We start from the raw sequence: 24,204 nt of genomic DNA, 5'->3' as shown, positions 1-24,204 counted from the left end.
CCATCCCCGGGATTTCTAATTTTACAGGAGGGGAGGGTATAATCCAGGGATGTCTTAGTTTGAATCCCCTCTAAATTAAAACAGGGGATTAAAAAAAAAACTCAAAGATTTACTGACATTTGTATAACAAATCTGGGACTATGGGACTATGCTTGGTCCACGGAGGAGGCACAAGAAAGGCGAAAATGCTTCTTTGATTCATTCGCCACCAAAACAGGTTGCTTGAAGGCTTAAGGACAATACACCATCATTACTTCTGAATAGTTTTCGTGCTCTCTCCAGGAAGTTATACGGTCTGCGAGGGCATGCTTAGGACTGGGATTCAAGTGTCACATCTGACCCAAGGGGGTTGTCTTGGTCAAAGCCTTCAGCTTCTTGGTCCGTAATCCCTCACGATAGGACAGGAATCTGCCCTGCCTGTACCACAGGGTCACAGACTAGGGCTTTGTAAATGGTCATGTGTTAATACTATTTGTACCCTGCAACCTCTTTTTATATGCACCACACACATTTTGGAGGGGGGAGGGAATATTCCTCGAAGAACAGAATTCCCTACATAACTGGAACTTATTCCCAAAGATAAATTTAAAGAAAACAATTTTGCATAAAACTAGTCCTCAAGTGTCTCACAGGTTTGTCACCGTATCTGTACACGGAACATAAGAGCTAAGCGTCATCCCAACGAGGGCTGTACCATCCGGCCAGGCAGGCATCCTGGCTCTGTGACTTACTAACTCTGGCATCTCTATCACGTTCCCTTTCTGTACCTCGGTTTCCCCATCTGTTCGGTGAAGAAAACAACAATACCCACTTCACACGCTTCTGAAGATTCAACAAGTTAATAATAGTCGTAACGTGATGGAATGGTGCCCAGCACAGCCTTTTGTACACGTTGTACGTGTGGAGTGTGTATGCCGATGTGTTTGGTAAAAAAACGCTGCCACACCGTGAAGTCTCGCGGGGGCCCGCAGAGCACGAGAGGTCGCCAGCTCCCACGCTAAATGGCCCCAGCGTGCCTGTTCTCCTCGAACGTGATTCACTAGGGGGCATGGTCTGGTCCCCCAGCCCACCCCGCGACTTGCAGCCCCGGGTCCTCCAGGTTGACTTGACTTGGCGAGGAGAGAAGCCTGCACTCAGCACCCATCAGCAGTCTCCCTGGTGATGCCACCCACGTGAATGTCATCCTAGCCTTGGCCCAGACCCCTTGGGAGAGCCGCATGCTGGAGAGCTGGAAAGGAGAACCTCGTGGACCCTGGCGGTTGAGGTTCAGCCTTCAGGGGGAGAAACAGGACCCATCCAGGCACACCAGCACAATGCTAGAAGCAGACTGGGCGATGCTGTCCACGGATCCTAAACTCGTGCGGCTCGGGCAGGAGATGTGCCGGCCCGGCACCAGGTGTTTAGCTGGAGGGGAAAGGCAGGGCTCGTGCAGTTTTTATTCGTTAAGGGAAGAGGACATATCCAGCATATATGCGGACAGACACACTGTTGTGTGACAGCAAGCAAAACACCGGGCTTTGGTTTCCTGGGGATAATCGTGGTCTCTCTCTTTCAGGGTTGTGATCAGGATTCGATGGGAAAACAGTGTGTGGCAGGTAGTCAAGGTCACTGCTGCTGCTTTCACTGTGGTCGCTGTTGTTATACACCCCGTGTTTGACCAGCCCCACCACAGGGGGACAGGGGCCTCCTTCCTTGTGGCTGTTGGTGAGTGAGGACTGTGGTCATACACTGTGATCGGAGAGATGGCGGCGACACCTTCCTCCCGCCCCGCAGCCTTGTACCTCAGATGGGCCAGAACCCTGTGCCCTCGGATAAAACTTCTGTGGCAGACACCTAAGGCCCTTTCCTTCTATCTGAACGACGCCGCAAATAAAAGGCTTGGCCGCTAATGTGGTATTAACGCAGCAGGAGCATTTCAGGGACAAACCCACATCAGCTGTCTGTGCAGACCCGAGACTGTAATAATCATTTCCTGAGCATTTGCTTCTTGGAAATTATCATCCCTCTGAGGAGGAGGAAGAAAATGCCATCAGGTGCTTTGCAGACATTATTTGCTTGACTGTTGACGCCGACCCTGTCGAGGGAGTGGTGCTGTGTTACCTGGAGGGAAACCTCAAAGGGGCCCAAGACCACAGGGTTCATCCTCCCCCTTTTTGTGATGACTGCAGTGGGCTGACAACTGAACTCAAATGGCAATCAGGTCCCTGCTTGTTATCACCCGCCAGCAGCTCCGAGAACCAAATATTTCATGGATGGAAGATTTGGAAATTAAAGGTCTGGAGGGTAAGAGCTGCCAGGGGGCCGGCGCCCTTCTAAGGATGGGGAAACCCGAGAACTGCCAAGGGAACACCCCACCCTCATGCGGGCAGGCCTTCTACAACACAACTGCACGTCTCATGTAAATGTATAAAGAACTGTGCTAAAAAGAGAACCTGAAAACCTTGAGCTGTCAGAAGGCAGAGGAGGGAGTCGGCTGGGTTTGGGAGGACAGGCAGTCCTCCTACTGAGGGAGTCCTTCCCCGTAAAGGGTCTGCAAAAGGGACGTCTGTAAAGATGCTTCCCACAGTCAGAATTGGGACCGGGGGACACAATTCCACCCTTGTGCAAAGGACCCACTGAAAGCTACAGGGAAAAAGATTCCGACGAGGCCCTTGCAGGGCCAGAAAGTCCCAAGGCTGCTGAAGGGCTGTTTGAAGACCCACAGGGGCATCATGGTACAGACTCGAAAATCTCGAAGAGCACTAGCCCATGGCCACACCCCTACTCTGTACAGGTTTCTGTGTCCTCATCAGCTGTCTGTGCTATCTCCTTGGAAACGTAAAGAAATTTCTGTCAGCTCAGAATATACATTTCCAAGGTTCTAGGGTGAGGATTTTTGTTTATTGAAATTTCCAGAATTTCAATATCCTAGGAATTAGGGATATTAAGCAACAGAGAAGGGAAGACCATTATCCTAATTTTAAATTCTGCTAAAGGGGCGATTCAAGGACTGACTTCAAACAAGAGAATCATTTTCCAAAGTACCTACAGTGCTTATCTCCTTAAGTTTAAGGAGACAAACAGCCAAGGACTGGCTGCCCAGTTGCGGGTGTGGTTTTATCTTGGGAATCTCCAGTACATTTCTGTAGACCTGTGTGTGTTCAGCCCAAAACATGTGCCTCAAGTACAGAACACTCAGCTGTGAACTGAGTATTTTTCCAGTGGGGTAGATCAGAACCATATGGCTGTTACTAAAAAGATGCAGCGAGTCTCCATTTCTCCATCTGTAAAATGGGGACAGTAAGACCGAACACACAGTGTTGATGAAGGAATTAGAAGTAACACACATAAGGTGTTTGGCAAAGCTTTGCACATGGGAGGGAGGTAATTAATAAATTAGAGCTCTAACGATGACACTGAGAAATGAGATCAACAGATGCGGGAGTGAATAAACTGTCGGGGTGAGACACTGGGCCACCGCTGAATCATTCAGTTGCTTTCAGGTCCTCAGACAGCCAGATGCTTGGGTGCTTGTCCCTCGTCCTCCGTCCTGACTGGCTCTCCCTGCCTCAGCCCTCCCCATATCCTTCCTTCCTCATTTTCTGGATCTCCGCTTCAATGCCACCTCACTGTCTTCCCTGAATGCCTTATACACAATAGCATTTCCCTTACTCTCCTCATTTTTATTTATATTACTTCTCATTTCCTGACATTAATGTATTAATTCCTTTCTTTATTGGCTGTTTTTTCTCTCGCATAGAAACATCAGGTTGGCAGAGACTGTTTCAGGCAGTGCTGCGTGTTCAGGACTCAAGACTAGTGTAAGCCGCATGGGAGATGCTCAATGAGTATTTGTTGCCCAAGCGAAAGGATGAAAAATATCTAGAGTTGTGAAGTTTCAGAGTTGAAAGGGGACTTAGAGGTTTTCCCCTCTGACCTTGCATCTACTGTAGGATGGGCCTCCCTTTACCCCATTCCAGACTGGGAGCCTTCTCTTGTAGAATGGAAAATGTCAGATGGTTTTCCAAGCTGTCCACGACACCGTTCAACAGCTGGACCCAAACTCTGCCTTTTTGTAATTCCCAAAGAATGGCTTAATCTAGGCCTTTGGGACCAGAGGATGATTCTTCCCAGAATGACATCATCCCTTGGTTCTGCACCTGCAAATAACATGGCTCTATCTAGGTCTCTGCCTTAGAAGGGTGCCACTTCCCCATGATCTCATTAAAACGGACCCATCAAGAATATCACCTGCACAGAATAAAATATACCAGATACACAGCATAAGAGAGGTAAGAATTCAGGAGCTGACAAAAGGAATCACCAGGAATGACAGATTCCAAGAGAATGGATGTGCTAAATCTTAACAAGAGAACTTCTGTCAAGGTTCTGGAGAGGGAAACAGCTCTCAGGGGAAAGAGGGAAATAAACTCATACAAAGGAACAGAAAAAGGTCGCAAGAAAGAAGATAAAAAGAGGAACGTACTTGATCACGTGAAGACAAACTTTTGCAGGGCAAAAAATAATAAAATAAAAAGGCAAATGCCATTAATGGGAAAAATACCTGTAGCATACCTGTCCATAGGTTGTAAGTTCTAGGAGAAGCTCATACCAATAAAAAATGGACAGTAAGAGGATCTCAGTAAGAGGGAAGGGCACAAACTGGAAACTCATTCAGAATGACGTAAGACCAGTGAACACATAAATAGAAAGATGGTCTGCTTCACTGATCAAAAAATATAAATCAAGTAATTAGATATTATTGAAAAAACAGCGACACCCAATTCTTGAAAGTACGCGGTGGAAGGTAGTTCTCCAAGCTTGTTGGCAGTGGTGTCGAACAGTATAGCAGCTTTGAAGGGTAACTTGGTAATACCTATCATGAATCATAAAAATGTTCATACCCTTTATGACAGCAATCACTGAAATCAATCTCAAAGATGAACCCCCAAAGATATGTTTTTAAAAAATATATGTGTTGTTTCCCTGGGACTGGAGATGGGCATGGGGATTGTGTAAGCAAGCAGGAGAGACCTTCTTGAGGTGACGGAAATGTTCTAACACTGGAAGGTGGTGCTGGTTGCATCATTTAGTAAATTTACTAAAAAATTACTGCACTGCACATATAAAATGAGTAAATTTTATGCCACCTAAATGATATCTTCATAAAGTTCTCAGAAGTATATGTACAAATATTTTCATTGTAGCCTTTTGACTAGGCATAAAAAAAAAAACCTCAATCAAATATTCCAAAGAAAAAAAGTGGTTACTAAGGTATGATTCAGGCACATTCTGGGACCAAAGAGGCACATAAACAAATGACAGGAACAATCACCCCGTGTCCCAGGCAGCTCCTGCTTGGACACCAACTGCATTCTCACATATATTGTTACCTCATCGCAGACCGCCCCCCACCCCGCCCCCCGCCAGCTGTCTCTAGCGGCCACTCAGTCGTCACGATGGTGTTCCAACATCGTATCTTCAAGTGATGATGATTATTAAATTATGATTCTCTTCATTTCCCTCAGTTGCTCAGGGAGAATCTCTTCCCTTCTAGACCACCATGCTTTATAGTGATTTTAGCCAAAATGTTTGCCTCCCTTACTCTAGGCCGCAGGCCGTGTCTCATTCATCCTTGTCTTTTTTGGTATTTACTGGAATCCTCATGTGGCTCATGTTACGATGGTTATGACTACTCAGGTGTTTGGAGGGAGGCACTGCTGTGTGTGTGTGTGTGTGTGTGTATGGAGGCTATTACGTGATGTTTTCGGGAAGTGTCTTGGACTTTAATAAGTAAAGCAAGTTGTCAACATTTTACGGACTGCACTAGAAGAAGCAGTCCTCTTCAACAACACAGCTGATAAAGAGTGAGTTTTGAACACCAGCATCAGCAGAGACTGCGGCACAGACTTGTCCCAAGAAGAGCCTGGAATTTAGCCGAGGGCAGCAGGAATGCAAGGCGGGGAATAAAAGCTGATATCAGAACCCCAGGTCCACTACTTAGCATTCTCATTTATATAAGTAATACTTATGTAAACCCCATAAGGAATCATGTCTGGTTTTCTTTCTCTCCCTCTTATTTATTTATTTATTTTTGGACAAGGCAAATGCAGTTTTATGTTTTGATTAAAAAATGTGCATCTGGACAGCTAAATTATAAGTGTCCATCTAATGCCAGTGTAATAGGAACACCAGCTGTCCCTTTCTTAAAAAATTTAATTCCAGTATAGTTAACATACAGTGTCATATTAGTTTCAGGTATAGAACGTAGTGATTCAGGAATTCTACACATTACTCAGTGCTCATCATTTAGAGCGAACGCTTAATCCCCATCACCTATTTCCCCCATCCCCCCGCCCATCCCCCCCTCTGGTAACCATCTGTGTGTTCTCTATAGTTAACAGTCTGTTTTTGGGTTTGTCTCTCTTTTTTTCTTTGTTCATTTGTTTGGTTTCTAAATTCCACAGATGAGTGAAATCATACGGCATTTGTCTTTCTCTGACTGACTTATTTCGCTTAGCATGATTCTCTCTAGATCCATCCACGTTGTTGTCCATGGCAAGATCCCGTTCTTTTTTTATGGCTGAGTCATATTCCATTGTGCATATGGACACACATATATACACACCACATCGTCTCTGTCCACTCATCTGCCCATGGATATTTGGGTTGCTTCCACATCTTGGCTACTATAAATAATGCTACAATAAACAGAGGGTTATATATACATTTACATATATATATATTTTTATTTTTTCCAAATTAGTGTTTTCATTTTCTTTGGGTCGATACCCAGTAGTGCAATTACTAGATCATATGGTATTTCTATTTTTAATTTTTTGAGGAACCTCCGTACAGATTCCATAGTGTCTGCACCAGTTGGCATTCCCAGTCTGGTTCTCTTTTTATAACACTCAGCCAGGAGTCTTAAACTCAGTCTTTGCTGCTGTCACAAAGTTCTGACTAAAAACCTCACCGGTACTGCAAAGGGGCCAGAAAACTAAATATTTTAGGGAAGACTCATATTTGCAGAAGGCAAACATTAAGTTTTGTACTGGGGGCTCATTACAGAGCTTGTTTTAATGTTTCTGTCTTGTACTGTGAGCTACACTCCTCATAAAACAGGCCCTTGTTTGCTGACTGACTGACTGACCAACCAAGTGTTCATTCTCTCCTCCTTTACCCCTCCGGATGACACGAGGAGCCACTGTTAGATTCTGGCCCGTGCATTATTTTGATCCTCCTGCTTCCCGTCTGCCTCCTTGATATGATTCATCTTCCTCCTCTCTCTTCCTCATCATGGGCATCCTGAGTTTCAGTTTCTTGACTTAGTTTGGCCTCCTGGACAGACTTCTATCCTGTATTGTGGCTTTGCGGGTGCCCAAAAACACCCTGATTCAGGAAACACAACTGCTGCGACTGCATTTTGGTGCAGAAATTTAATGGGCCATCTCCTTGCTCTGCCCCCAAACACCTTTCATTCCCCCTACCTTTTCCTCCAGGCATCACCATCCAGAGGCAACCTCGGATCCAAATTTCCACGGGAATCAGGACAATTTAAAAGCTCTGTCCCTGAACCAGGAGTACACCTAGGCCATGCCAGGAGAGCTGTACGCTACAGCCTGACCATCTGTGCGTGATGAGCTAGAACCCAGCACCCAGGCTGTGGAGGCAGGAGGCAGGAAAAGTGGAACAAAGCCCCCAATCCCTTCGCGGGGCAGCGGGCCAAAGCAGGCGCCTTCTCCTGGCTTTCTCGGGGCTGGAAGTGGCAGGGCCTTCCCAGTCACTGCTCCAGCAGCGTTTTCGCCAACAGTCCAAGAAAAATTTCTAGCCACAGTTTTGAGGAAATGCCAAAGAAAAGCAAAAATAATTCGCCATGCAGTTCAAGTCTCCTCCTCCGGCTTACTTCATTAGAAAAATCAGTCAAGGCATTAATGGCCATCTCTGTTTCTAATGAGCTTTATTCTAATTAGACTCACGCGTTACTATTTCGGTTGGAGAAAGGTCTCGTTTCTAAAGAGCAGTAGGAGTGTGACAGCTTCTGCTGGTTTCTCTGACCAGACAGAGGCGTAATCGCCACGATAACAGCAGCAGGGACAACAGTCACAGCATACTGAGCTTTTCATTTCCAAGAGAGAACAAGTATTAACCGCACGGCTTTAAAGCCCCCATGGAGTGTTTATTATACCCGAATCCTCATTTTACGAACAAAAAGGAGGGTATTTTAGAAGCTTGAAGGCACATGTTTCTCAAGACGTTGGCCCTCAGAGGACTTCAATGATGTTCCTTCGCCGCCCCTAGGAGGTGAGCAGGAATGAGGATAAAGCTGAGAGGTTCGTATCTCTAGGCCATAGTGAACTGCCATCGTAGGGCAGGAGTTGGCAACTTTCTCTGCGAAGGGCCAAGTATTTTAGGCTTTGGGTTCCATACGGTCTCTGTTGCAACTCAGTTCTGCTGTTGGAAACATGAAGGCAGCCATAGATAAAAGAAGAATGAGCGTGGCTGTGTTCCAATAAAACTTTATTAGTGGACCCTAAAACTGGAATTTCACGTAATTTTTCACATGTCAGAAAGTATACTCTGCTTTTTGCTTTTCCCAACCATTGAAACATGTAAAAGCCATTCTTGTTTGGTGAGCTGGATTGGCTCATGGACTACAGTTTGCTCACCCCTGTTCCAGGGAACAGAATTACCATCAGTGGGTTCAGAGGCTAACATTGTCAAAGGTTTGGCCCTCTTCCTAGAAGCTAAGCAACAGACATAATTTCCATCTTGAGAGGCACTTCTCTCAAGATGGGGCCAGAGTTCTCTTCTAAAATGTCATTTTATAAAATTGTTCTTATTTTACAAATAAGAAAACCATCAATCAAAATCAAATTTTCCTATAATCTACCTAACAAGTTGGAGAGTTTCCAAAGTTTCATTTAAATCTGTCTGTATATCTGTCATTTTTATATAGTTTCAATACTATGATAGATACTTTTTTGTTTTTTTTCACTTAGTGTTACCTTATAAATTTTTCCCTGTAGTAACCGATTCTTTCTAATGATAAATAGCTATAACATAAATTTCTGTGGAATTCTTTGTGCAAGATTTCTAGGCCGTTTGATGGACTTAATTCAAGGGATGTCTTAGTGTATTTTCAGGTGTAAGAGTTAAGATTTAAATACCATCCCTTGACCCCCAGGCCAGGTCAATCTACTTGGTAGGTTCAGCCTTATGGGGTCCCCTCTAGGGTTCACTTCCTCTAGGACATGAAGCCTCATGTGTCTCCTCTAGGATTCACTTCCTCTAGGACATGAAGCCTTGTGGGTTCCTTCTAGGATTCACTTCCTCTAGGACATGAAGCCTCATGGCTTCTCTGGGGTTCACCTCCTTCAGGACAATGGCTTCAGCAAGTTTGGGATTTCAATCCCTATGCCTCTTGACAAAGATGTGTCTTCCAGAAAAACTCTTGAGAGCTCTTTGTTTGGAACTAATTGCTTATACCCTAGGATGTGTATTGAGCATGCTCGGAAATTTGGTGAGACTAAGTACCCACTTCCTTTCCTTGCAGTTTTTAACTGAGAACAGTCAGGAGTCAGATGGTTATTAGCTCTCCCACTGGATTAGGGAACCCAGCAGGCCCTTTCTCATCACCACCCTCTGGCCCACCCTGAGGCCCTCTGGATGGTGACTGACCCAGACAGTCATACGTGAACAGAATGGAGGATGTTGGGTTTGCCCCTCTTACTGCTCATAAGCTAGCAGACTAGTGAGGAGAACGTGTGAAACGTTGGTTCCTTTTCTTCCTCCCCACCGAGAGGAGTGACCTTGTCTGCTGGATCAGTGCTCACCATCCCTTCCCTTTCTCTTTGCTTTCAGAATAGAAAGCACATGCATCTGGCCAGGGACAGAGCACAGCTCCTGGTGGGAGGTCCCTGCCTATAAAAGGCAGAGAACAGTGGATTAGCCAGATAGGAGGTGGAGAAGGTCCAGAGGACAATGACAGTGGGTGTCCTGGGCCCCAAGATGGGGAGAACATGTCCATGTGGCTTCCCTCCTCATCCAGGACATGGCCAAGGTGGCCAAGCTGCAGCCTAAAAGAGAAGGGAAAGCAGGGTCTGTGGGACTTCATTATGGATCCTGAGGGGCCCCCTGGCCTGATGAACGTAAACATTTCCTAGGAATGAGCATTCTGCAAGCATGACAACTGAGGGAGGTCCAGAGGACACATGGCAGGCTGGGGCAAGCAGAAGTGACCGGATTTGTGGGGACTCTTTAGCCTAATGGGAAGCTCTACTGAAATTAAGGGTTGTCGCATATTTGGCCAACTGGCCAATGAGAGTAACAATGAACAGAAGTCAACGCCATCTCTGGTCGTGACTACCAGAATCCTTGGGAATAATGATTTCACAGGAAGTCGAAAACACGGCTATTTCGGGTGACTTAGAGCGTTTCTCAGTGCCCGTGTATGAGAGCTTGTCGGCCGTCTTCCACCGAACTGCACACGCTGGGATGTGGAGGAAAGTGGGAGCAGGACTCGTGACCACTGAACTACAGAATCTTTTCCCCACTAGACATTTTGTCATAAACAAGGTCCTCTTTTCAGACTTCAGTTAATCTTGAGAAACTGAGAAGATATAGAAGAGTAAAAAGAACGTAACAAACACTGTATTTCTAACACTTGGACATAAGAAGCAGGAATATTTTGTAACACTCAGCCCTGATGAAATCGCTGTCCCGTCTCCATTCCCCCTCCCCCATCCCCAGGTGCAGCACTGGTCATGGTTAGTATGTGACCCTCCAGCTCATTTTTGATACTCTGATATTCATATTTTTACTCTATCAAATAACCTATACTTGATGTGTTCAAATATATAGCAGATACAAACAGATGCCATTTATAAATACATACAAATCTACCAGACTGATGTGTGCATACACACATGTACATGTGTGTGTATCAGTGCATGGTATACAGCTGGTACTTCACAAATACTGGCTGAATGTCCATCTCTAAACAATATATGGCATTTTTACATTTTTAAAGTGGGATGGAATCATACCATTTTCTTTTCTATTATTCTGCATATTCCTCTGTTCACTTAATGATATGGTTTCAATCTATACACTCTATTTACACACCTGATTCATTTCTTTTAACTGTTGTCTAACACTGCACTGCAGCATCCTACAGTTCCATCTACTCACTCCTCTAAAGGTAGACACTTAGGCTGCTTCCAGTGCCTTCATGGTTTTTTGTTTTTTTTTTTTTTTTTTTTTTGCTTTCAAACACAGAATGCTTCAGTAAACTTTACTGTACAGATGTAAAACAATTTCAAGGATACAGACCCGGAAGTTTCATCCCTGATTTTTATTGGTTTGTATTAATAGTACTTCTTTATATAATCTGGCTATAGATCCTTTCTATGTTTAAGTGTTGCAAATGTATTCCAACTAGTTTACAAGAAACCTTGCACTTGGGAATGATGAGGCTCATTAATATGGTCAGCCATCCATGACAGCCACCTGGATCCCTGTGTTAGTTTTCAGTTTGTTCAAGAACCCAGCAGGGAGGCAGGATATGATTCAATATCTCCAAACCCCCAACAACCAATTTTGGGAATAGGAGTTTAAGGAATTTGGGTACTCCTCTTTTGAATCCATGCAGGAAAATGGGATTAAGAGAGGGCACTCAAGAACTGTCCGCCCCAGGAATGCTGCTTCTAGGAATGAAAAAGTCGGTCTCCACTCAACGGAACTTCAAAGGGAGGAATAAGTATCCATTAATAACAAGATTATCTCAGAATAAAACTTTTAGCACATGTGCAGAACACAATATGCTTCGTAATTCCTTCCCAAACGATATAAATGGGCATGTGTCATTCTGTGCTACAGAGGATTCCCTTAGTGGGAATTTTCAAGAGTTGGAGGGCAATCAGATAAGATATTCTCTTAAGTTCCTCTCAACTCGAAACTTTGCTTCTGGATTAGAAGTTCCCCGAAGGCAAGAACCCAGCTTTTAAATTACACACCCCTTATGGCCCCTGGCCCATTTCTGGGTCTGGGAGAACATATCCCAGTTATGTTCATTAAATGAATCAAAAGAAGTCAGTTTTACTGTTTCAATGACTTTGGGGGAGAGATCCCTTTCCTAACTTTCTGTTGTTTTTGTTGTTGTCACAAGCATTTAGAGGCTGGTATTGCTATTTATAAAAGCACATTTTAAAAAGCCTACAAGAGTTAAAAAAGAATGAACCCTCCAAACACGAAAAATCTATATAGGGATCTAGCTCTACCCAGGCTACTGACTCACCGACTCATTCTGTAATCACAGCTCAAAAGCTAGCACAAGGTTATTTAATGGCTCTAAAAATGGCCACATGACTCTAATTCCTGAACACGTTTATACCACACAGAAGTTAGGCAGGTCAGCGCACACTGGAAAGGTGTCCCCTTCTAATACTCTACCTCTAAGGAGACCACCTCTGTACCACAGGAAGGCACTTTTGCTCGTGCAAAATTCAAACTATTAAATTCTGCATTTTCAGTTTCAGTTTTAGCCCCCTCAATGCCCCCCCCCATCTCTACAAAAGGCCTTGATGATAAGGATACAAACAACTTCAAGCATGTCCAACAGACTAAACTCTTTGCTAGACAACTTGTAACTTATCTCTAATTTCCCAGACAAGCTGGTATTATTATGCAAATTTTCAAGGAGCCGTGAGAGGATCAGAAAGGTCGAACTATCAGCATGGGGCCACACAGCTACAACTGGAGCTGGTTCTCAGGTCTGACCCCTGGTCGGTGCTGCCTCTTTCCGGGACCTCTCTCAAGGCAGGTCTTGGCTCTGCACCTGCTGTCTACCTCTGGCGCTGTTCTTGGTGGAGAACTCCTATCCTGCTGAACCTCCTGCTGGAGGCGTCTGCCTGACCACGCTTCCTTCCTCTGTTTGCTTCTGCTGAGCCCCCACGGTCTTATCTGTATCATTCCCTCATTCTAACGAGTTTGCTAAACATGTCTTCTGTCCCAGGCCCTGTGCTAGGTTCCGGGGAAACAAAGACAGATAGGTCCAAAGACAAATCTTAGCCCAGACGGCTAAGACGATACCCATGGCCGCCAAACAAAGAACGGACACACAGAGAAAGGAACAGCCCAGGAAGAAGACAGGAAGGATGAACCGAATGGGAGCACGTCAAGGGAAAGACGCACACCAGCATCACTGTGTCTCTGCTCCGAGTGGTACCTTGGGTTGCCCTCCCTTGCTGGACTACTGCACCCACGGCAAAATGACACCATCTCCTGATTGTGCCCCACACTACTGCCAGCGAGGCTTCGTTCCTAAGCAGGGCAGGGTTCTCATCATTCCAAAATCTGAACTGTTCTCCGCTGCTGCTCCCTAAGAGCCCATCTGGCAGAAAGTACCTCAAGGATTCTCCGAAAATCAAGCCCTCCAGAAAAAAGAAAGTGGGCAGAGACTGTTTCATTTCTTTTGGGCTCGCTGCCTGCTTTATCTTCCTTGGTCACGCCATCTATTACGATCAGCTACCTTAGGATCGCAGCCCAGTGGTTCCTACACCAACGTTAGCATCACGACTCTTCAGGAGGGAGAAAAACAAACCAGGACTGAGTCACATCCTTACCCTTGTAATCACAGCTTTCATTTGGCTGATGAATAAGGAAAGTTACACACAGGAGAGAGAGAAGGCAAGGCAGGGGATGGAGGGATAGGGGCCACAGGGAAGGGTCTGATTATGAGCAAAGGCAAGGCCATACTATGCTCAGTGCGGAACAAAAAAATTATTTAATGAAATGATATTGGCAAACCAGCCCACTTGCAAAATGTACATGTGGGCAAGCCTCCCTCCACTAGCGCGGAGGGCTGAGAGGGGCCTTGGCTGTTGCTAAAAGTGAAAAGCAAGACGTGAGGTACACCCTGTGATTTCCTCTGCACACGCAGGCGGGCTGTGGAACATTCCTTAGGATTTGATACTACAGGCCTATGTTTCTCTTCCTAGCGGGCACCAAGGAGGCCTTCAAACACACGCCCAGAGAGGAAAACCTATCATCAGCTGTATCCAGTACACATTATAGCTGATTCTATAGCAACTCTGAGGTTACACAGTCCCCTAGGGGGATAGTTTATATACAGAATGAAACACCACGGTTCGTAAATTACATGCTAGTCACTCTCTTCACCAGGTGAAAAGCAAACACCTTCTGATCTCCGACACAGGGACTCAAGATATGGCTCAGACTGAGCTGATGTAATATTCAGAGGAAGAGCCCTTGAAATAAACTTCTAAATGCAGACGTGCTCGTTCTCACCAGCTAGGTCAGTTCTAGGGCCAAGGGGATCAGGAATGCAGACATTTTCTAAGTGTGAATGATTTTTTTAAAAAAATAGATGTACAGGTCTATTGTACTTTTTAAATAGATTTAAAAAGTCCTATTGTACTTTTTAAATAAAAGCACTATTGTACTTTTAAAATAGATGTACAGGTCTATTGATGAACAAATGTCCTTTAAAATCAGCCGATTTTAAATCCAGAGCCGCTCTTCTACATTTCCTCAAAAGGTTATAATGAGTAATTTCAGTCGACAGCGGCAGAGTCTCAGGGTCACCGAGGAATAAGCAAGATTTAAGCAGTGGGTGTGCGGGCCGCTCGTGCTCGGAGGGTCACGGGCTCTCAGCCACTTTTGAGAAGGAAGGGCAGTAAGGAAAGAAGGAGAATGGGTTTGTGTGGAGTTTCCTAGTCTTCAAAACCAGAGATCTATCTGGATCATTGCTAGTTAAGGTTCATGGGTACAGACAGGTCCTACCTCCGAGGGAAGCACACCAATGAAAGGCATCATGAAGAAATCCACAGGTTCTAGGCCTGGGGCCCAGGTACAGGTTCTAGGGAATGATCCAACCCTGACAATTTACTTACGAAATTTGTGTACAGGATATGTGCATTTTTATAGGGAGAGTCTCTATCACTCTGGTAAGATTCCAAAAAGATGCTCACAGCCTAACAAAGCTTAAAAGTTTTGCTTGCGAAAAACTAATCAGGTGCAAACGGCGCTGTACTGAACATTCTTTATTTAATATGAAGAGTCGTCATGGGACGCCTGGGTGTTAAGCTTTGGCCTTCAGGCTCAGGTCATGTCCTGGGATCAAACCCCACAATGGGCTCAGAGCACCTCTGCCCCGCCCCCCACTTGTTCTCCCTCTCCCTCTCTCTTTCAAATAAATAAAATCTTAAAATAAATAAATAAATAAATAAAGAGTTGTCTTTGAGAGGGCAAAAGGCTCCTTGGTCATCAGCTGTTCTTACATCTTCGTAGAACAAAACATACATCCTTGTTTTTGCCTGGAGAAGGTCCTATTGTTGTAGACACTTAAAAATGCATTTACCTTTCTGACTTCTAACCTGTAAATTCAAATGTACAGAAGAAAGCATTACTTAAAATGTGATGTCATCTGGGCCCCTGGGTAGCTCAGTGGGTTAAGCCTCTGCCTTTGGCTCAGGTCATGATCTCAGGGTCCTGGGATCGAGTTCCGCCTTGGGCTCTCTGCTCCGCAGGGAGCCTGCTTCCCCTCTTCTCTCTCTCTGCCTACTTGTGATCTCTGTCAAATAAATAAATAAAATCTTAAAAAAAAGGTGATGTGATCTGTCTTTGGTACTATATTCAGATTCTCCCCCATGAGTCTGACTTTTAACAATCTAGATATCATCTTCTCTAAATATGAATGAGTAGAATTTAAAAATTTGAAATAAGTAGAATTTAAAATTTATGAAAGTGTAGAATTTAAAGTCATTATCTTGCTCTGCAGTAAAGCATCATTTTCTTCCGTTGCAAAATTAGGTGAATGTCACCACTTCCTGTAAGGTTTGGGAGTCTGTGAACTGTCAGGAGACATAACTACAGATTCCAATTGAATATCCGAGGAAAACATAATGAGGGAAAAGTAAATGGGTGCTCCTTGTGTGTCACAGGATTTTTACTCTCCACAAAGGAGATGCAGAAGTAAATCAAAGAGAGGTTATCAAACTCTTTGGAACTCTCACTGCTCTCCTGACCAAAGCTCTCCCAGATGTAGGTTGGGGTCCTGGCCTTCTAGCTGCCAGGGCAGTGGAAATGGTACAAAGTGTTCAGGAAGCTGACCCAGCTCCCTGGTTAAGGGACCTCAAGTTCCACCACCTGACCCAACAAACACTTGTGTCCGGTAAAGGAAGGCCTGGCTCCCAGTGACAGGGGGTCATGAGGAGAAGGGCTAATGGGTGAAGGGCTCCAATCAGTAAAATGATTACATTGTGAAAGGAATTCACTTTCTAAAATTGAGCTCCTTAAGTCCAGGCACTGTTACCTACATATTTTGTATCCCAAATTTCCTATTTTCCATCCTGAGTAACTATCTGGTACTCACTAAGTGGTAAGTTTTTTTAAAGGCATTTTTGCTACTCACTTTTCTTTGACATCATTAACGTCTTAGAAAACGTTGGTCTAGCTGAAGGTGTGAACTAGAGCAGTCCAGCTTAATTTCCACTATATACGAGACCCTCTAACAGTCCTAGTTTCTTTACACTAACAGTACTTCTACATCTCTCTTGAGAGAGACACAGTAGAGATTTCTTTTGGTTGAGAGTTGAAGGGCAAATTGAAACCATGTACTACAGACATTCAGTAAGTACAAAGGAAGATCAAGGAAGGGCAAGATTCAATCTCTGCACAGTCAATTTTGCTTCTCATCAACTGAAGGAAGAAAAAAAAAATCTCTGGACATTTCTGAGAGATATTAAATCTCAAAACTCAAGTCCTCTTAGAATGACTCCAATTTTCAGCACGAAGTTCTGAGGTGTTTTCATTTTTTAAAGATTTATTTACTTGTGAGAGAGAGACAGAGAGAGCACATGAGCGCCTTCTGGGAAGGAGCAGAGGGAGAGAGTGTCTGAAGCAGACCCTGTGCTCAGGGTGGAGCCCAATGTGGGGCTCCATCTCATGGCCCTGAGATCACAACCTGAGCCAAAACCAAGAGTTGGACACTTAACTGACTGTGCCAGCCAGGTGCCTCGTCTTTTGTTTATTATTAATTAATTAATTAATTAATTAATTTGACAGAGATCACAAGTAGGCAGAGAGGCAGGCAGAGAGAGAGAGAGAGAAAGAGAGAGAGGAGGAAGCAGGCTTCCCGATGAGCAGAGAGCCTGATGTGGGGCTTGATCCTAGGATTCTGGGATCATGATCTGAGCCAAAGGCAGAGGCTTAACGCAATGAGCCACCCAGGCGCCCCTGTCTTTTGTTTTTTAAAATCAACTCTATAAAACCTGAAAAATAGATCTGAGTTTGCATTTATGGTTGCCCTCAGGCTAGCTTGGACCAAAGGAATATTTAGCAATGATGGAAAGTCAGGAAAATAATTTATAAGAACTCAATTTCCAATTTTGGTTATATAAACTACGTAAAGATTATATTAAGTCAAATGTGTATATTAAGAAGGAATACTTTAATCTTGACGGCTCAATGGTTAAATAATACACAGAACAGCACGCTCATAATATTCAGAGAGATGAACTTTAGATAAGAGGGAAGAAACAGGAAAGCCGGGTTCAGGCCGGATAGAAAATTCCCCTAGAAATCTGTAACTGGGCGCATGTCACAGATTACATAACAGCTCTTCTTTGAACATAAATGTGTTCCATAGTGAGAATACTGTTTATGTTGAATCTACAAATGCTCCTTTGTCTAGGGAAGGTTCCATCCAACAAATGAAGAAGTTATAAACTTTGCTTTTGTTGTGTTAGACACATCATACTCTACACGCTGGACGCAAAAGGAAAAACGGAAATCAGATTTCAGATGGGAACAATGAATTCCAGTTTTGAGTAAAAGTGGGTAGAATTTCAATTATGGAAACACACCAGGATGGGATTAGATCACCTTAAATGCCTTGTCAGGGTCTGTAACTTTTGTTTAAAAAGATAACTTACCATTCAGGTTTCAGTTTTTAGAGACTAACTTGAACTACTAAGAAGATCCTCTTATTGCCATAGAGTTAGTGGAAGAAAAAAAGTCCAAACGAACCGAGAAAGAAAAGGTCTTCACCATTACAGCGGGAACAAAATACTCTTTTTTTTTACCTCTCTTAATAAAACAAATGTTATTGGCAAGTTGAACAGTTTTGGAACCAATACATGGAGCTTGGTAATTATTCCTAGATGAAGTTTCCAATTTAAAAGTCACATGTAAGTCGGGATTTCACCAAAAATTAAAAAGAAAAAAGGGGTACCTGGGTGGCTCAGTGGGTTAAGCATCCGACTCTTGATTTTGGCTCAGATCATGATCTCAGGGTCGTGAGATGAAGCCCTGGTTGGGCTCTGCACTGGGTGTGGAGCCTGCTTAATATTCTCTCTCCCTCTGCCCTTCCACTCCCCCTCTCTCCCTTTCTAAAAATAGAATAATATAAATTACATGCAATGGAGTATTTACGCATAGCCAAGTAGTGCTGTAGGTTAAAGTTCCATTCTAATCCATCTTCCACCTCTACCTTTCACACTGGCAGCATGTGCTGGTCCTCTAATGGTGCATGGGAAGATTACACAACTATTCTTTACAGAGGTCCACTTCAGAATGGGGTCTGCTGCTAAAATACTGAAGAATTTAAGCCCTTTATTATTTTCCATTGACGGATACATATCATAACCTAGGAATTCATGAAGGAATGATCAGATAAAAGGGCCACAAAAAAAAAAAAAAATAAATAAAAATTAAAGTGGAAAAAACTCCAAAGGCAAAACTGGCCCGTAATGCCTTCATCACGGTTGTATTATGTTCTGAATTTAGGATTTTACTCTTCTTCAGAACAAGGTTTTCAAATGGAATTACTCCGATTTACAACGGTCGTATTTAAAATTCACCCCCTGCAGTGATGAACTTGAACTCCACAAGTGTGGAAGTCAGCCTTTAATTCTTACCGTATTCCATACTTCATTCAGCTGATTAGCATATGGTACTCTGAGATCCTAAGTATGGGTTCAGTTTCCACACAGATCTTCCTGTCCCTGTAAACCCCCCACACTGCGGGAGAAGCGGCTCAGCAGACTCTGCTTTGGGGCCGGGCAGATGTGGGCTGGAATTCCAACTTGACCACGATCAGCCTTGCAAACCTCGGTAAGTTATTCAGATATTCTGAGCCTTAGTTTCCTTGGCTGTAAAAGCAGATAATACGTGTCTCAGCGCCATTTCCCCGCAGCAGGCGCTGATGGCAACACAGATGTGATGTCTGTAGAGAAGAGCGAGTGGTATGAGGCCTCGAGCGGACACTCCGGAGGCGTCAGCAGGCACTGATGACCTCCTTACTCATGGTCTCGGGTGAGAGCAGGGTACCAGCTGCAGACAACGTGCGGTGGCAGCGATGTTCTGTCTCTGGGCAAAGGCTCTGACTAGTCTCTCTTTGGCCCTACCCCTGTTCATTAGTGATCAACAACAAGCCTGGGATCTTCGATGCTCTAGCAGAGATCAAACATTCTCAGAGTTACAATTTTTTTTTTTTTTTTTTTTTTTTGGTGTGAGGGGAGACTTTTGTTTTAGCTCTCTACCCATCCCCTTACAAGAACAGCTTTGTGACACAGGAATCAGAACATTATTACCTGAACTCAGGAGGCAGTTAGCACATGTCCCTTGAAACAAGTGGTTCATTTCTTTTACTTCTTACCTTTTCAATTTTCTCGTCCAGCATTCTGAAGAATTCTTGTTGGCTTTCAGAGATGTGCATGCTAAAAAAACAAAGAGTAGTTCAGTGCGTGTTTCAATGTTGTCTCCAACTAGCTCCCTCCAGTGAAAAACGCTGAGTCCCCAAACTTTGAGGCAGGTATTTATTTATTGCTGACTTTTCTACTGAAACAGTATAAGTCCTATTGAGGATAAATGCCATTACAGTAATTCCTATAAATGTGTTTCATTAGAGTCTATCAGTTCCTACGATTTAAGGTATACAATTTCCTTTCACCGTACACATACTATTTATAGTGATGTTACTGGGAGGTGTGTGCCAATTTTTTTCTTCAGATACACATTTGTGATTTAAAAAAAAAAAAGCACAGCCAAGCATTACATGACATATTTCAAGCCTGTAACTGTGAAAAGAAAATATATCCAAGTTATTACATGGAAATGTGTATTTTACAGAGACTGTCATCATCAGCACGGTCTTCAGCTGCCCATCTAGGTATGAGCTGCCAGCAAATAGGCAAAGAACTTGACATTACCCTGAACCCTTTGTGCAGTGGTGACGGCCAATGCAGCTCTTTGGAAGTGAAATCCCACTGCACTGTGGGAGCGAGTCAGGAAGCCGAGCTGAGGAGCACTTGCCCTGTGTGTTTGCTCGTCTGATGCTATTTAACTGCACACCCAGTGACAGAGATGTGGGTGCTGGGGACCAAACATAAGAAGGTAAAGGAGAGCAGAGAAGAATCACAGATGGGAAGGGCATGGGAGGAAAGGGCCCTGGTGGCCCTGGTGGCAACATAGACTTGATGATAGTAATTTCCATGCAACAAACAAGGAGTGGTCCAAAGAGGTTCAGGAGGCTGGGCTAAGAGACACATCGCACAGTGCTTCTTCCTAGTGCTCGGTTGCTACGGTGGCTGGGCATGGAAGCAGGGGAGGCTCTGGAATAGCTTCTTCCCTACAAGTCTACGTGTGGGCAGCCCACCTGCTAGCCCTTAGCATTCTGCCTCACCTGATAAGGGAATGCCCAAGGGACCCCTAACCCTTGGGAAAACCAAGATTTAATACTGGGAGCCCATGACATCAGCTCGGATATAAAAGGGAAACGATAAACTAACTGATACCAGCAATCAGCTTTCACACACATCATTTAATTTTTCCTGTCCTTTATATGATAATTCAAGTGAGGTCACAGAAACACTCCCTCCCTGGTTGCAGGTTAGAAGGGGGCCAGAAACTGTGATAATGAGAATATATGAAAACAGTCTCCTCTCCTCTCTGGCTGGGCGGAAAAGCCACTATTGCATACTGGAGTTTTTCCAGATTCCCCATGGTTATACTCCTTTAAGTGCCAAAACATTTACTATTCAAGCCACTTTGGATGCAAATCTTCTGAACTTTAATAGAGGATCTATCACAAACCTTATTTAACTTTCACTTAATGACTAGTGGCCACTCCCATGATCTTTAATCACAATCCCCCTCTGTAATACGGGGACCTCCCCACCCTGAAGCCTCTGAGATGGGGGAGCTGGCTCTCCTTCAGCAAAGTAGCCTTAAACTGTGGGTTTTGTACTCTGCCTGCTTTGAACTTTCTCCCTCTTTCTTCTTGTCAGAGAAGGTAGTGGTTCTCTTTCCGTCTCCTTCCCGGCTGCTGCTTCTCCATGCTTAGCCCACCCGGTCTGCTAGAGTTGTGTCTAAAGTCAGTGTAAACAGGCTCTGAGGGAGAGCTTGCATCGGGGGGGGTGGTTCTTGTGAGTGTGGAACAGGCGTATCCTGGCAGTCACCACGGCTGCTCAGACACGTTCTAGGTATCCCCCCACCGCGCCCCCCATTCCTGGTCAAACTCTCTGCAAATGAGGTTGCTGGACAGCTCTGGGACCCAGAGAGAAAAGGCATGAAGACAGACAGACACAGATAGACCCTAATATCGATATCCACGCAGACACACACGCACACATATCTTAGTACAGACGAACCACATATCTATTAGTTTTCCTAGGAAATTCCAAGAGACCTAAAAATGGCATGTTTAGGATTTGATGTTCACCGTGAAAACTTTTTTAACATATACTGCCTTGCAAATAACAGAAGGGCAATAAATATTTAATCAGGTGACCAAGTGTCCCTATTTTATTTAGTGAGTCACGACTCCTCCCAGAGGCAGTTCAGTATGTTGGGACGGGTGAGGTTCAGGCCTCAGATCCTCATCTCTAAGACCATCGGCTGGTCTCTGAGGTCCCGGCCGGCACTGATATTCCGGGATTATTACTAATTTTCATTAACTCCTTAACTGAACGATCACAACAAGAAAACAGGGATGTTTGGTTAGTACTCATACATACGCATACCAGACTAACAAAGTGATTAGTCTGAAGTAAAAGCGATTCTGCAAATGGGTCTGCCATCCCTGGGATGAAGAATGCAGAGCTCAGGGGCACTGGGCTGGCTCCGTCAGGGGAGTATCTGACTCTTGATCTTGGGGTTGTGAGTTCGAGCCCCACGTTGGGTATAGAGATTACATAAATAACTAAATTAATTAATTAAAAAAAAAGAATGCAGAGCTCTGGGGTCCATATCAGGAGATATGGTGAGGTAATGGTGAGGACCTTAAGATGCATATACAGTGAGCTAGCGCAAACATCTCAGTGGTTCCAGTTTTGTGTAGTTTAACTACATACTTTCTAACCATTTTTTTAAAAAAGCATTCCTTGATTAAAGCAAACTGAACAAATGCCATGTAACCCAGAATTCATTACACAGGACAGTGTATCTGTGACCCCGCCTGAATCCTGAACCAAACAGCAGCCTCACTCCAGGGGCAGAGGGTCCTATCGCTGGGAAGCCCACTCAACCACTTTCTTTCTCATGTGTGCCCTCTGAGAAACAATTCTTTTTTTTTTTTTTTTTTTTTTTTTTAGATTTTATTTATTTTATTTGACAGAGAGAGAGATCACAAGTAGGCAGAGAGGCAGGCAGAGACAGAGGGGGAAGCAGGCTCCCTGCTGAGCAGAGGGCCCGATGCGGCGCTCGATCCCAGGACACTGAGATCATGACCTGAGCCGAAGGCAGCGGCTTTAATCCACTGAGCCACCCAGGCGCCCCCTGAGAAACAATTCTAACCAAACCGAGGCAAATGGCTTTCAGTCGGTGCATCTCCACCATCACACCACACAACACAGACATGCTGCCTGCTCTGGCTTTGGGTAAGAGCATCAGAACGTCCCTGCCCGCCTCTGTCTCATTTCAAAACCTACCAAGTTGTGTCTTCCGCCAGACGGATTCAAGATCGTGCCACAGACAGCATGTGGACTGTGTTAGCCGGAAAAGACTAATGGAAAGTTGACTTATTTATTATCAAATCCTGATGCACCAAATGAGCTCTTTCCGATAAGCTCCAGCATCCCCGGAAGTGTGGCAGATGGCACCAAGGCCCACATGAGGCCCTTGCCGCCCGCACGCCATCTTCCGGATGGCGTAACCCGCAAACATCCGCTCCTCTCTGTTCTCTGTGGATTTGTTCCACAGACAAGCCCTGAAGTCCCTTCAACAGGGACAGAGGCAGCACTGTTACTCTGCGGGGGGTGGCAGGGGTGGGTAAATACATTCCCCCACCTGCGCGGACTCCTGCCTAGAGAAACACGGATGTGCTCTTCTCATGTAGAAGTTCTATCAACACAATGTCATTAATATTAGTTTTTACCTTCAAGAGTCTTCAAGAGTTCTGCATTGTGAGAAGCAGTCCATAGGTAACAACTGCATCCTGAAACCCTTTCTGATGCACACTTTGGTGACTGTACATGGTGAGGGAGGAAAAAGGCCCACTGGCCTTTCTACCTTTCCTCAAGATAACAGAAACGGGTGACTAAATTGTTTACGATTCAGTTTATGAAGTATGACTATTTGATGCTAAGATTAATTATATCTAAAAATCTTTTACAAAAGCCTGTATGTTGGTACTTGATTTAACTGATAAGGCTTAACAGTCTCAGTCATTCCTATTTCTCTCTAATGAACTCAGCCGGGGAAATCACAATGCTCCCTCCTCCCCCAGCACTTCCTGTGTCCCCGGTTGGTGCTGGAGGAGCTCTTGTGAGTTAACCCTGAATCATCCAAAGGCTCTTCCCGCTGTGATTCCTTAGCTTTGTGAGACGGGGGATGACAGTCATATGGAATCTTTGTTTTTTTTTTTTAAAGATTTAATTTATTTAGTTGACACAGAGAGAGAGAGAGAGATATCAAGTAGGTAGAGCAGCAGGCAGAGAGAGAGGGGCGAAAGCAGGCTCCCCGCTGAGCAGAAAGCCTGATTTGGGGCTCGATCCCAGGACCCTGAGATCATGACCTGAGCTGAAGGCAGAGGCTTTAGCCCACTGAGCCACCCAGGTACCCCCTCATATGGAATCTTAATGACAAGTAATCAAAGGAACGAAACAGGTGGGCAAAATGAGCTTGAACGCTGAAAGGGGTACAGCTTTCATTTTTTAGTGACTTAAAAAAAAAAAAGTTTCCAGATAATAAAAACCTAAGCCG

General features: G+C 44.5%; 1 protein-coding gene across 1 annotated transcript in view; it reads right to left on the bottom strand.

Annotated features, from left to right (window-relative positions):
• Window positions 1–24,204, bottom strand: part of C10H1orf21 (chromosome 10 C1orf21 homolog) — a 227,892-nt gene that overhangs the window by 9,789 nt on the left and 193,899 nt on the right. Inside the window, exon 5 of the mRNA XM_059412763.1 lies at window positions 19,661–19,721. Within this exon, the coding sequence (XP_059268746.1) occupies window positions 19,661–19,721 (61 nt within the window). The remainder of the gene's footprint in view (window positions 1–19,660; window positions 19,722–24,204) is intronic.

The sequence above is a fragment of the Mustela nigripes genome, chromosome 10, assembly GCF_022355385.1.
Source record: "Mustela nigripes isolate SB6536 chromosome 10, MUSNIG.SB6536, whole genome shotgun sequence".
Taxonomy (NCBI): Eukaryota; Metazoa; Chordata; class Mammalia; order Carnivora; family Mustelidae; genus Mustela; species Mustela nigripes.
The sequence above is the reverse complement of the archived record's forward strand: the minus strand, read 5'-3'. Positions and strand labels throughout refer to the sequence as shown.